The following is a 14,231-nucleotide window of genomic DNA, read 5'->3' as shown; positions in this document are numbered from 1 at the left end:
AAAGTGCATTTTTACACCTTAATTATTTTTAAACTATTTCAAACGTCGCAAATAATATAAAAAAGGAATACCTTGTAAGTAATTATACAACCGGACCACCGTAGTAGTAACATAAGCAGAACCGGACGAATTAGCGTATACCCGTCCGCCGGATAAAAAGCAGGCGAAAAATGCCATAAAATAAAAATAGGTAGATATGTGATAAGAATGTTTCATAATTTGTATTTATTCGTGTTTTAATAGCCAAAACGAATACATAGATTCTCGCGACAGTTCTCGTGTAAAATTTATTTTTTAAGTAAAATAATGGATGTTTACGAAGTTCGTGAGAAAATTCAAATTGTAAAATGGTATTTCCAAATTAGGTCTTATCGGGATATACAAACAATTTTTCCACAAACTTTTGTAAACAGGCCAATTCTATCTTTACCTACTATATCAAGAGTTATTAATAATTTTGAAACACATGGGTGCGTATCCCCACAAAAACACAATGTTGATGTGTTGATTAATGAGAGAACAGGAGTTAAAGCAAGTGTTTAACCGTTTAATTAGTGGATATGGAACTATTTTGTGATCCGCTAGATCACCAGATCTTTCTCCCAATGATTTCTTTTTGTGGGGTTATGTAAAACCCAAAGTGTATGGTCATAATAGGGCTAAGAATCTGGATGAGCTTCAAGTAAAAATACGAGAGGCTTTCCAAACTATTAGCCCTAATATGTTAGGCAATGTCAGACAGGGATTTTACGACCGCCTAGGCTTCTGTCTAGCACAAGAAGGTGGTCTTTTTCAACACTTGTTATAACTTTTTTTATTTAGAGTAATATTTTAGTTCTTTTTGGGTTTAGAGAATTTATTTATTTTTAGTTTTGGCTTGTAAAAACACTCAAATAATAAAGATTTAAGTATTTTTATTTTAAATGTTACCTTAAGTGAAGGTAAACACTTAAAATGAAAATAATAAATACTCGGCACTCCTCGCGTCGTATTCCTAGTCTGTCACGACCGACCCGTCCGAGCACAACTGCAACTGCGAACTGCCTGACCAGCCGACTAGCCGGCAGTGAATCTCTAGTACGAACGCAAATTGGGTAAACGTAAATTCGTCCGGCAACTTGCTATGTTACTAGTAGCCTGGTCTTCTCTGTATATCCAGCAACCTATTACATCGCAAGTATTACATCGCAAAAATTAATACCTATTTTTGTGACGTTTAAAAAAATAGTTTGTTGTTTATTAGGAGTAAAAATGACTCATTTTGCGGCGTGTACGTTTCGCAGTCTGATATTATTATTATTTTTCTGAAACGTTCACAAATAATTTTTTAAACAATTTCAAACGTTGCAAATAATATAAAAAGATTTAAAAGCAATACCTTGTAAGTAATTATACAGTAGAATCACCAAAGTTAGATACACTATTTTTTGACACCCTGTATATCGAGAAATTATAGTTGCACTCACTGTCACATTACTAATATTTTTGTAACGTTTGAAAAAAAAATATCAATAATGTGACATTTTACATCGAATGTTTTTAACACGCTACCTCTACTAAAAACTATATAATTTGTTGAAGGTATATTTAGTTCTCTTGTTTCAAAAATAAAAGTGTTAAAGCCTGTAAAAAGTCATACCAAATAAAATGCTGATACACTTCAAAGTATAATTTTTGTAATTCCTTGGTTTTTCTTTTTTCTTTCAGATCCGCCAGTAATATCTGTACGTCCGAAAAACATAACCGTGAACGAGAGTACGGCCCTGACGACATCGACAAGCGGAACATTGTTGATCTGCAGTTACAAAGCCAACCCGCAGGAGCTTAGAGGAGCTTTATGGTAATCCTTTTCTTTTTGATAGTGGCAGTCGGTCGGCAGGAATTCGTGCACCGTCATGCACGAAATAAATCTTTCGATACGATGTACTTACTTTTGTTATATAGTTTAGATATACTTAATACAGTACGTTTTATCTTGATAGACTTTATTTTAAGATGAGACATTAGGTTCAGGTTTAAATATTAACTTTTGGTAAGAACCAAAAAAACACTGTCGTTTGACAATGTCGTTGACAATGACCAACTTTATAATATGTTAATAATAATAATAATAATATACCCGGTGCGTCTCAAAAGTGGCTCACCCTTTTATTTTTACCCTTTCTTTTTTTTAGTTTTCCTTTTTTATTTTTTCAGATAAAATAACGAGATTTGGTATATTAGTATATAACATAAATTAGGATTGATTGACATATTCATTTTTTTTGGCCATTTCCTACTTCACCGGAAATGACGACAACTTATGATTTTTAAATGGCACCCTCGGTATCTTTTTACTTTATTCGATAGAAAATGACACTCTGAATAGAATGACATATCATATTTCAACTTTTGACATTTTTGTTTAAAACAAAATTGCATTTTAAATTTCAATCTAGAGCGCCATGACTGTGTTAAACACACTAATTTTTAATCAAGGAGCCTTGAAAAAATAGATTTGATGGTCTAATGTTTTTAGTGTCTTATCCTGGCCTGTTAAAAGATGCCCAAATCGTATTTTTAATCATAAATCATTTTCTTCAAGTGGAACGAGGGTGGCTCAATAGCATATTTGGAAAAAGAATTTTTTTACGAATAATTTTTTACCACACACTTGGTATTTCGAGTCAAATTGTCGTTATGAATCGCATGTTGCAATTTCAAATAAACCATATTCGAAAAAGTCAAAAGTTGACATATGATATGTCTATCTATTCAGAGTGTCATTTTCTATCGAATAAAGTTAAAAAGTCACCGAGGATACCATATATAAATCAAAATTTGTAGTCATTTTCGGTGAAATAGGAAATGGCCGAAAAAAATTGAATACGTCAATCAATCCTAATTTATGTCATATATTAACATACGAAATCTCTAATTTTTATCTGAAAAAACAAAAAATTTATAGAGGTGAGCGACTTTTAAGACGCACCCGGTATAACATAAGTTTTCAGTCGCACTATTGTAGTATAGACTGTAATATATTGTATGGGATACCGAAAGTTAATCACCGCGACCTTATTGATCTATCGTGTCCCCCTTTCTTGGGGTAAAACTCATCATACAGTCTCAGGGCTATGACAAAAGCCAGTATCTGAGACGGTCTTACAGAGGTTTCTTCTCCATCTCCGATATCAGTCGTACCAAAGTTTATGGAACGAATGGTTATAATTTCGGCGCACTAATTGATGAGGTGTTGTGATGCTTCCCGATTTTTCCCACATAATCTACATTCATCGTTTGCTTCTTAGCTTCAATCTACTGAGTTGTTCATTGTGGAGACGGTGTCCTGTTAAAACCTCGGGACAATCCAAAGATTTTTCTACCTTAAATCGAAGAAAATCTTTGATTTTTCTCGGTCGTAAGTCCTGAGATATTTTTTCGAGTGGCTTAGCCCACGGCCACACAGAAAGCGTTTTTAGCGTTTTGCAATTTGACCGTTTTAAGCGCTTTTTTCGATATGTGTCCATTAAAAACACGCAAAAGACGCGGCAGGTTTGCAGTTTCTATCAAGATGTCAATTAGTAACGCAAGCTCGTGGATTCCCGGACCGTTCAACAATCAATCCTGTGAGAAAGAGATAGGCGAGATCGGCGCGGTTAGCGTTGAGGAGACGAAGATAAAAGATGCTGGGATTGAATTGTGGACGGGCCGGGGTATATATTCGGCGATAAGCACAATCTACTGCTAGTGCCAGTGGTGTGTGTAAAAATAATAATTATTATTTGCCATTTATTTTACGAATTTTAGTTTATATGTGTATAGTTTTTTTTATGTTGTAGTGTTGTGGTTACTTGTTATAATTATAATATACGAGTAATATAATAAATAATAAATAATAGAATAGTAAATATTACTAGTTCTTAACGCAATTTTAGGACATTATTTATGAAACTTTTTGGAATGAAACTTCTTTACGCCCGCTTGGAGTAAAAATTGAAGGCTAGCGAGACGGCCCCGACACACGAGCTAGTTGTAACGAAACGTGTTAACGGCTTAGAAATACATAGTGACGCGACGTGTATTTGTGAGCAGTCCACGTCTTTATGAAAAATATATTTTAATACAAATTTTGTAAAAGTGAATCAAATTATTACGTGTAAAAAACCATTATTTGTTACACGTAAAAAGCTATTTTTATTATTTTACGCGAATGGAACTGTTACACATAAAAAACTATTTTTTACGCGTATAAAACTATTTGTTACTGGTAGCAAACTATTTTTTACGCGTATATATAACTATTTTTTACTGGTAGAAAACTATTTTTTACACGTAAAGAAAATTTTGTTAGACGTAAAAAACTATTTGTTGCCCGTAAAAAACTATTTATACGCGTATAAAATTATTTGTTATTGGTAGAAAACCATTTTTGCGCAAAAAACTATTTTTTACATGTAAAACACTATTTGTTACAAGTAAAAAAACTATATTTTACGCGTCAAAAACTTATTGTTTCTGATAAAAAAAATTTTACGTTAATAAAAAGATTTTTACGTGTAAAAAAACTATTTGTTACACGTAAAAAGCTATTTTTTACTGGTAAAACACTACTCGCCACCGGTAAAGAAATATTTTTACGCAAAAAAAAATATTTTTTAAGCATAAAAATCTATTTTTTGCACCTAGAAAACTATTTTTTACACGTATAAAACTATTTGTTACCCGTAAAAAACTATTTGTTACGCGTAAAGAACTATTTGTTACGCGTAAAAATGACCATTTTACGCATAAAAAAACATTTTTTTACGCGTAAAAAAATATTCCTTTAATTTATTACTTTTTCAACATTTCAAACTACACTTTTTCAAACATTTCCTTCAAATTTTTGAATTTAATAGAATCTTCCTAAAACAGTATAATATTCTCTATAAAAATATTTTTAGATAATACTGTAAAATGGAAAAAAATGCATAATATTTAATTTATTGTTATTTTATTATTAAATATTACGTCCGCCTATGACGGGGTCTCATTGAAAACGCTTTTTTCGTTTGCGTTTTTTGCGAGACACGCCCAACGCTAGACGCTTTTGGTGGGGCCACTCCTATATAATCCTGTTATTTTGTTTTAGACGCAAAAGACGCTTCACACTAAAAACGCAAAAAACGCTTTCTGTGTGGCCCTGCACTTAGACCGTTGCAGCATTTTTACACAACCCGTTTTCTATAAATATTCTTAAGATTTAATTAAACACCAATATTATTATTTTAGGTTAAGGCTATAAAAGTATACTTTTTATTTATCAATTCGTTTCTCTTAAATATCTTTTTATTACTGTTCTGATTAGATATGTAATTCTTAACATATTTTGTGTATAACATTGTGTACCTAAAATTTTAATTTATTTTCTCAGGTCCAAAGATGGTACAAATTTAACTTTATCTGATTCATCCAAATACAAGGGAGGCACCGTAGAAAATCCACCTTTAATAATCTACAACGTGACAAGAGACGATATGGGAGAGTACAGTTGTTGGTTAAAGAACGAAGTGGGTTCAGAACAATCAGCTGATAGCATATTTTTAAATGTTCAGTGTAAGTCCTAATAGCTTTTTATAGAAAAATATATTGTGACGTTATTTTTAAAGCCCTAAACTTTCAAGATTTATCCGTTAACATGGTAGTGTGGCCTTTATATAATTATAATTAAAATAATTTAATGAGCGGTAGGAGAACTTGGATAATGAGAACACCGACTTTTCAGAGCGTAAATATAGATTATCGTTAGCATATAAAAAACAAAATATAACCAGCTAAAAATAGAAATTAAGGCATCGCACTTTTACGGTAAGGATTCTTTCTAAATTCAGTTAACATAAACTCTATTGCCACTTACCTTATTACGTCAACATCCGTCAGCAATACATCAACAACAAGAACCTGTCGAAAACTTCATTGATCCCCTTGTAGATCCCCGCTTCGGTCTTGGATTCATTCTTTAGATTAAACCACTCGACCGGTTATCACAGTGTTCTTTTAGATAGTTTAATATTTTAGTGAAAAGGTGAGATTAAGAAATAAAATGCCGATTTTTCAAAACACCTAACTATATTTAATATAAAGAAATAAATAAAGAAAAATAAAGAAAAAGATTTAACAACAAAACATTTATAATTAATGAAACATAAAGAAAAAGAAAGAAATTGAATCAAAAATAATTAATGACAATTAGAGAAATGAAATTAGAACTCAGAGATGATAAAGTTAAAAAAAAATACAAAATATTCTTCTTATTAGTCTAATCTAAATTATCTAAAATCAGCATACAATTCAAATCTCTCTTAGAATTTTCGTTGTCAGAAAATTAATATGTCAAAAAAAATATTAAGTGAACAATTGGGTTTAAATTAGAATTTAATAAAAAGAACAATTGCAAAATAATAATTTGTGTGATGATATCTAACTTTTACTAAACTTTGCTTTTACTAACGCCTTTAGAACAAACAGAAAGTCTTAAATCGTTAATAAAAAATATTAAAGAAAATCTAAAACAACAAATTAAAAATCTTTATACATGAAATGTTCAAAATTTCCTAACTTGAGAATTGAATATTTAAGAAAATCTTTAAATAGAAAACTTACTAAAATCATTAAAAAGAAACCACTGGATAATATAAGATCTACACGGAGTAAATTCGACCGTCTAATTTAAAAGTCAGTACCGAACTGATCCAAAAAACTATTTTCCTAAATCTCGAAATCTTTAAAATGGGCGGGTAAAAAGAATAGGGAAGTACCAAAAGCCGAGCCATTCTCAAATCCTCTTCGGGTTCGCTTTTCAGGAACCGTCTGATTGGTCTGAGAAAACCTCAACTACCCTGTCGTTCCCGGTCTAGTTCGCCCTACTTGTCGCAGATGTCGTTACTATGACCATTTCTACATTATTTCCAAATTATTACTAATATCTATGTAAATATTATAATTACCGTAAACACAATTACACATGATTAAATCTAACCCTAACTTAAAGTATATTTTAAGATCTGTCCTTAAAAAACCAAACAAATCACATTTATAATTTCATTTCATTAGATTCCGCTGTTTTATCTTATAAGTTTATTTATTTCACATACTTTTGGATATTTTGGATAAAAAAGGAGGACAGTCCTTAACTTTCAGAATATCATTACGTGAACTTTACTTTAATATTTAAATTAACAATTATACTTGTTTTTATCCAAAATCTGTTTGTATTGGCCCGTGGGAGGTCTATCGTGAGAAGAGTGTCGTCTTAGGAGTTTTATTGCTTTCAAGGGGTTTTGCTTATATAATCTCGAAGTTAAAATTTAGGGTTTTACAGCCTTAATGACTGATGCTAGTCGTTTCTAGCTGTTTCAAAGCAAGTATTATATTAATTTATGGACGTGGGATTTTACACCCAACAGAAAAATATTTAGTTTTTCCCAGAGAAACGGGTCCTTCATTCTAAACAGTTTTTACGATCTTCTGAAAAAAAAAACAATTTAAGGGCGGAAACAAATGATACACTTTTAACAAGCTAGGTTTGTTGTCTGCTCTAAAATATTCCATTACAATATAATTTATTGAATAATAATATTCTTAAAATAATAATTTTATTAAATTTTATTATGTTAAAACTGTTTTCACTCTATTCATTTACAACTTCTGTTGTAATTATACCGTATAATCGAAAAAACGGCATCCAATAACTTGGAAATGACAATCGATTACATTCCCCCATATAATTTTACCGTTTTTTTTTCGATTTTAATATACAGGATGAGTCTTAGATAAGTGCAAATATTTTCAGGACTGGTATAGATATCGTTAAAAAAAACATTTTCTCTTTACCGTTTTTCAAATAAAAAAGTCCAAAATAACCGAGTTTAATTACTTTGAAAATTTCCAAAAGAAATGATTTTTTGCTTAAGTTTTGAGATCGTTGGATCTTTTCTGGGTTTTATTTTAGGTAAATTTAATCTACTACCTTTGTTGCCATTTTGTCAAGAAATTAGATTTTTTACTAAAATAATTTCCAACTTTTTTTTCAAAAATTTTTTTTCCCGAAAAAATCTCATAATCGTGTTTCTGGGGTCGAAATATACTACTCTTAAAAATATTTGCACTTATTTAAGACTCCTGTATAATTATTTTCTTTCAAAATAAACATAATGGGGATATTTTGATACAGCAAGTCCTAATATTTTTAAATCTGTTCAAAATTATTCTAACAAACCAAATAAAATACCGTATGATCGGCATCCAGTTGGCTTTGAAATGACGATCGATGACATTTTCCATATAATTTTACATACCGATCTGGTCATTGAAACTGCGTGGTCTGAATTATAACGTGTAAGACAGTGACGTCGACAGCTGAATTGAAAATGAAATATATTAAAAAGAGATAAAAGTTGGGTTGATACGCTTTTTTCTATGCGGTTTTGCCGAATTTTGCATCAAGATTTCAAACCTCACAAATAGGCGTTTATAAAAAATGTTGCATCTAGGTTTGGAACTTCATTTTTCACAATTAGTTACTCATTTTACTACACAGCTGTAATAGATTATATTTAGCTTAGATATATTATCTTAATTTAAGTAGTATACATGAAAGTTTTTAAAATAGTTTATTTTTTACACACATCTTCCTACAAACGTAAAAACTGGCAACACTGTATGCAGCTTTTTATTTTGTCTCTCTGTCTGTCAACCGGTCGTTTATATTTATCTCTGTTACAGACCAGGATTAGTATTAAATGACAACGATCTTTTTCATTTGAAAGCCATCGCTGACGCCGCGCCGTTTTTTTTCAATCTTTTTTTACTTGGTTTGTGTCCTAAAATCATAATACTAGGTAATTTTTGTAAAACTTTTAGTTATGTTGTAGCAATATCTAGAAAAATAATTTTAAATACATGTGTATCATACTTAATAAGATTATGATGCAGTGCTTTGAAAGATTTAGTGAGTTTTAGTAGACTATTGTTTTATTAATGTTAAAAAACAAAATTATTTATAATTATTTCTCATTGCCGCTATATCTCCATTTATATTTCCAGATCCTCCAGATGTAGTAGTTCTTATGGATCCCCCTACACCAGTAAAAGCTCAAGACAGAACAAACGTAATGTTACAATGCAACGTTACTTCAGGAAATCCCTCAAACCTATCAAAGGTACATTAGTCTAGACTTAAGTGCCTTACTAACTTTTAATACAATTTATGTTTTAGGTGCGCTGGTTTTTGGATGGCGAACTAATGAAAGAATTCCCCGAGTGTAATTACACCGCCAAGGATGATACCGGTGGTCCGTTCTGCGGATTAGATCCTAGTTTTCTCAGTTTGGAAACAGTGGACGAGACTTTTGCTGGAAACTACACCTGCCAAGGAGAAAATGTCGCTGGCTGGGGACCAGTTTCGGACCCTGTAGAACTAATCGTTTACTGTAAGTTGCAATAATTCACATTCAATTCTAAAATGAATGCAAATATTTTAATAAATAGTGCAATATTAAACTAAAAGGATAAATTATGAAACATATTAAAAATTAAAAAACGTTATTTGAATTTTGTATACGTATCCTGAACATATTATTTATTTTATGTAGCGTATAATTGATCCAAATATAGGATAGTATAGTATAGAGAGAGTAAAATAATCATAGAAGTTATTTGGTTAAAACTTAGTTCTATTCATCTCTAAAAACTATTGAAAAATTAAATAATTTTAAATAGATATAAATAAAAGCACCAGTTAAATATGTGACAAATGGACTAAGTTAGTTCATTTTTTTTAGTTTCCATTTTGAAAAAGATGTCTTGTATATTTAATAATATATTTCGATATATTTGTATAGTTTTTGAGAAACAAATATTATTTATTCTACGATGCATACATACCGGGTGTTGCACCATCGAGCGGGACATAGGAAGTCCCATGTAAATTTTAATGGGGTCAATTATTGGCTTCCCTAATTATTTTAGAAAATAATTCTATTTCAGTTTATTGAAGAGCATTAAAACCCACATTCAAAAGAATAACTTAAGATATGTTTGATTAGCCCGTTTACGAGTTATCGCCGATTTCTTTTTAAATATTTCTCTTTTCTTATGGCCCTGTATTTGCTTATTATTATAATAATTAATATTATTATTAAAAACTCATCAATATTATCAAGGAAATAGTTATCAAAAGGTGTCGGGCGTGTTTTCTGCTCTGTGTCCGAATAGACCGATATCTGGAAAATCTATAATCGCAAGGAATGTCCAGAGATTTGAGACAAAGGTACCCTAATAAATAACTGCAGATGTGAAGCAAGGCAGGAACAAAGAGAAGATGCAGGAAATGATACCGACTTGGAAGTTTTATTGTGCGTGGAAGAGAACGATGGAAAGATCAGCACAAGGAAACTTGAGGATGAAATAGGAATAGATCACACTATAGCGTTTCGAATTTTGAAACGACATAAATATACTATTCCTTCAAATATGAGAAGCACCAAGAGCTACGAGATGGGGACGAAATACGGCGGCAGGCGTTTTGTTTTGATATAATGGAAAGAGCAAACACGGATAGGGAATTTTTAAAAAAACATATGTTTCACTGACGAATGCACGTTTACCTTAAATAATGAACCCAATGTTTAAAATTATCGATATTGGAACAAAGAAAATCAACACAGGTTTATCGAAACAAGGACGCAATATCCACAGAAAGTAAATGTTTGGGCAGGGATATTCGGACACAATATTATCGGGCCATTATTTCTTACGCGAAATTTAAATGCAGAATATTATTTGGAACTACTCGAAAATCATATTTTAACTGCTTTATATGATGCCGCTAGAGAAAATCAGGAAGTTTGGTACCAAATGGATGGCTGCCCGGCACATAGTATAATCAGCCAGGGTCTGTTCGGGAATATTTAGACAATAGTTTTAACGGAAACGTTATTGGCCTAAATCATACAGTAAATTGGCCAGCAAGGTCTCCTGATATTTCGCCTAATGATTTCTTTCTCTGGGGCCATTTAAAAAACAGGATATACAAGGATAAAAAATACCCAAATTTAGACGAGTTAAAAATTTCTGCCGAATGCAATAGAATTTCAGTTTACCAACTAGCGAATGTAAGAAGAGAATTTTATGATCGCCTGGGTTATTGTCTAGCAGTCGATGGAGGAATATTTGAACATCTTAAATCCTAAAGTTCTAACAATTTAATAGTACCTAAATTAATAAGTTATTGAATATTGTAATAATACTGTAATTAACCTTGTAATTGATTACTTTATTTTACTTTAATACATATTAATTTATATTTATAAATACATTTTTAAGATTTCCGATATAGGAATGACTTTTCAATAATATTACAGTTGAGGGTTGGAACCTTTGGTGTTACATAGCAAAATAAAACACTGAATCACCACAATACACCAAAACACTTCTACTTTTACACTGGACGCGCGTTTCGCTAACCATGTTAGCATCATCAGCAGATGATTATAAACTTTTGAGTTTATAATCATCTGCTAGGTCCAAGGATGCTTTTCAATAATAACAAAGCACTAAATAGGTAAATTTCTGAAATGACAACTTCATTTGACAGTTATCTTTGACCTTGACTGGTGCTCATAAGTAAATGCAGGGCCATAAGAAAGGAGAAATATTTAAAAATAAATCGGCGATAACTCGTAAACAAGCTAATCAAAAATATCTAAAGTTATTCATTTGAATGTGGGTTTTAGTGCTCTTCAATAAACCTAAATAGAATTATTCTCTAAAATAATTAGGGAAGCCAATAATTGACCCCATTAAAATTTACATGGGATTTCCTATGTCCCGTCCGACGATGCAACACCCGCTATATACCTATAGAGTGTTACAGATTTTTACAGTCTTTTTAGAAAAGGCTTAAGTAATTAAAACGATATAAGTTTTATTATAAAAGGCTTAAGTCAGATTTTTATATATTTTTATGATAAATTTTTAACAGCAGTATTTCTTTTATAAACTGTTGGGCGACAGCCAAGCAGGAGAATAAAAAAAACAATGTTCAATACTAATCACGAATAAAACGTTAATTTTTCGGAACCGGTTTTGATTATTTGTCGTGTTACGCGTGCGTTGTAGACCGAAAGACGAACGAAAGAAATTTATCTCGAATGTATTAAACAGCACCTTAAAATTCTCCAATCCTTAGTTTATGCTATAGATACGATTACATAGTGATCAAAACGCGTCCTTTTTTTGATAGATATGTATTCGATGTCATCTAAACTGTAATGGATACATATAAAGTAGTACAAAAAAGTAGGTTAAATTTTATACAAAAAAAAACATATTTTTGTGTTTGTAATTGTTCTGAAAATTAACCGTTTTATTTCATGTGGTTTTAGTCTTTTCTGTACCTGCAACAAATTAATAATATGATACTTAGTAAGAAAATCGCTAATTGATAATACAAGAAAATTAATATTAAGATTTAAAAAAAAATACTTAAAATTGAATTCTAGTTGTCTTGATTTGAGGGTAATTATATTGATTTAAGTCATTTGTCAAGACTTAACTTGCAGACAATCATGATTTAAGTCAAAAATATAGACTTAAATTATAAAAACTACTTAAATAACGTTGTATTGATTTAAGTCTTTAAAAAATTACTTGACTTGAAATAAATTGATTTAAGTCAGACTTAAGACTTAAACCATTTGAACTTTATATTGAATTTGACTTAAGACTTAAATCATTTTGATTTTAGAAATGACTTAATAGTGGAGTGCCCAGAGACTTTTACCTCGGAATTCAATTACTTTGAATGTATTAATGTGAAACCTTGTGTATTGTGTTTTATAGATAAAATACTAAAATGTTTACCCCTTTTTTTCATTGCTTTTAATTTTTTATTTTAGTAAATTCTTAATTATTTCCTTCTTAATGTTTCGATTTTTTTAATTCTTTTTCTAAGTAAATATATTGAAATAAATAAATATAATGCATAAGCTATACCTATTCTGCTTATATTCTAATCATTGAAATTTTGATTGAAATCGAATTATACAGGGTGGCGCGTCATATACGACGCGGTTTTTGCAAGGAGATGAAAAGTTTGTATTGATGTGAAATTTTGTGGGCTTATGTAAGTCAATTGAATGCATTTTCTAAAATTATGTAGAGTTCTACAGGGCGTCCCCAAAAATAGTTAGACATCAAAGTTATATTTTTTTTAATGGAAAACCCTATATATTAATTGATTTTTGGATTCCAGTAAAAAAATAAAGGTTTGTTTTATTAATACATTCACAGGCACGAAAAATGATCACCTTGAAGCTTTGATGTATTTTATAGGTTAATATATTTTGTTTTAATGGGCCGATTTTGATGATTTTTTAAGCAGTGTGTAGCCAAGTTATTTTACTTTTTAGTATCTTTTTCTAAATTAAAAATGAAACTCCCCATTTGTTAATTATACGAGGGAAAACAAAATGTTGATATTTTGGTGAAAGTTTGAAACACCCTGTGGAATATATAAAAACAGCAAGAAATTTAAAAATCACGTTAGACAATCACGTTAGAAACAACAGCAAGAAATTTAAAAATCATTTTATCATCTAGATACATCCTTTCTCGATGGTTTGTTTTTTGGTTCATCTCATTTAGCTTTATTTTTGTTGGAAATATTCGCTTTTGAAGAAGACACTACATTTTTTCGTAATTTTTATATTGAGACCATGTCTTTGCTTTTGGGCCTAGTCAACACATCTATTCTTGACGTAAGATTTGCTTCATTTGATTTTCTTCTTATAGTCCGTTAGTTAATATGTACGTTCCTTAAGTGCTATTCATTATCAATTTGAATAGTTGGCAAACGGCGGTTTCTTAGCGATAAACTTACAATAAGTCGATCGTCTCAATTAGAAGTTATCATACGAAGATTCCTGGACGTCTAGATTGACGTCCTGATGAATTTGGTCATAATTCAAAAACCACTTAATATACTCTACGGTAATAAGATATTTTTGAAACCGGAATTTTATAGCAAATTCACTGAACTAAACAAATATAGATATACAGGGTGTCTCAGATTTTAATCGGGAACATTTAATAGACGATAGAACTTGCAAAAATAAAACAAAAAGTTCATATCAACTTGTAAGATTTAAAGCTTCCTTTTCGAGATACAGGGTGTTAAAGTTACTTAAAAATGAAAAAAAAATCAGATG

The 14,231-nt window shown here is 30.6% G+C and overlaps 1 protein-coding gene across 4 annotated transcripts in view; it reads left to right on the top strand.

The window, feature by feature from the left end:
- The window catches only part of LOC115891564 (hemicentin-1), a 602,580-nt gene that overhangs the window by 516,964 nt on the left and 71,385 nt on the right, over positions 1–14,231 (top strand). For all 4 annotated transcript variants that reach the window (XM_030912053.1, XM_030912054.1, XM_030912055.1 and 1 more), the window contains 4 exons: positions 1,708–1,840; positions 5,396–5,577; positions 9,067–9,182; positions 9,239–9,452. In XM_030912053.1, coding sequence (XP_030767913.1) covers positions 1,708–1,840; positions 5,396–5,577; positions 9,067–9,182; positions 9,239–9,452 — 645 coding nt within the window. The remainder of the gene's footprint in view (positions 1–1,707; positions 1,841–5,395; positions 5,578–9,066; positions 9,183–9,238; positions 9,453–14,231) is intronic.

Source organism: Sitophilus oryzae, unplaced genomic scaffold (assembly GCF_002938485.1).
Source record: "Sitophilus oryzae breed Bouriz unplaced genomic scaffold, Soryzae_2.0 scaffold_1185_pilon_pilon, whole genome shotgun sequence".
Lineage (NCBI taxonomy): Eukaryota > Metazoa > Arthropoda > Insecta > Coleoptera > Curculionidae > Sitophilus > Sitophilus oryzae.
The sequence above is the reverse complement of the archived record's forward strand: the minus strand, read 5'-3'. Positions and strand labels throughout refer to the sequence as shown.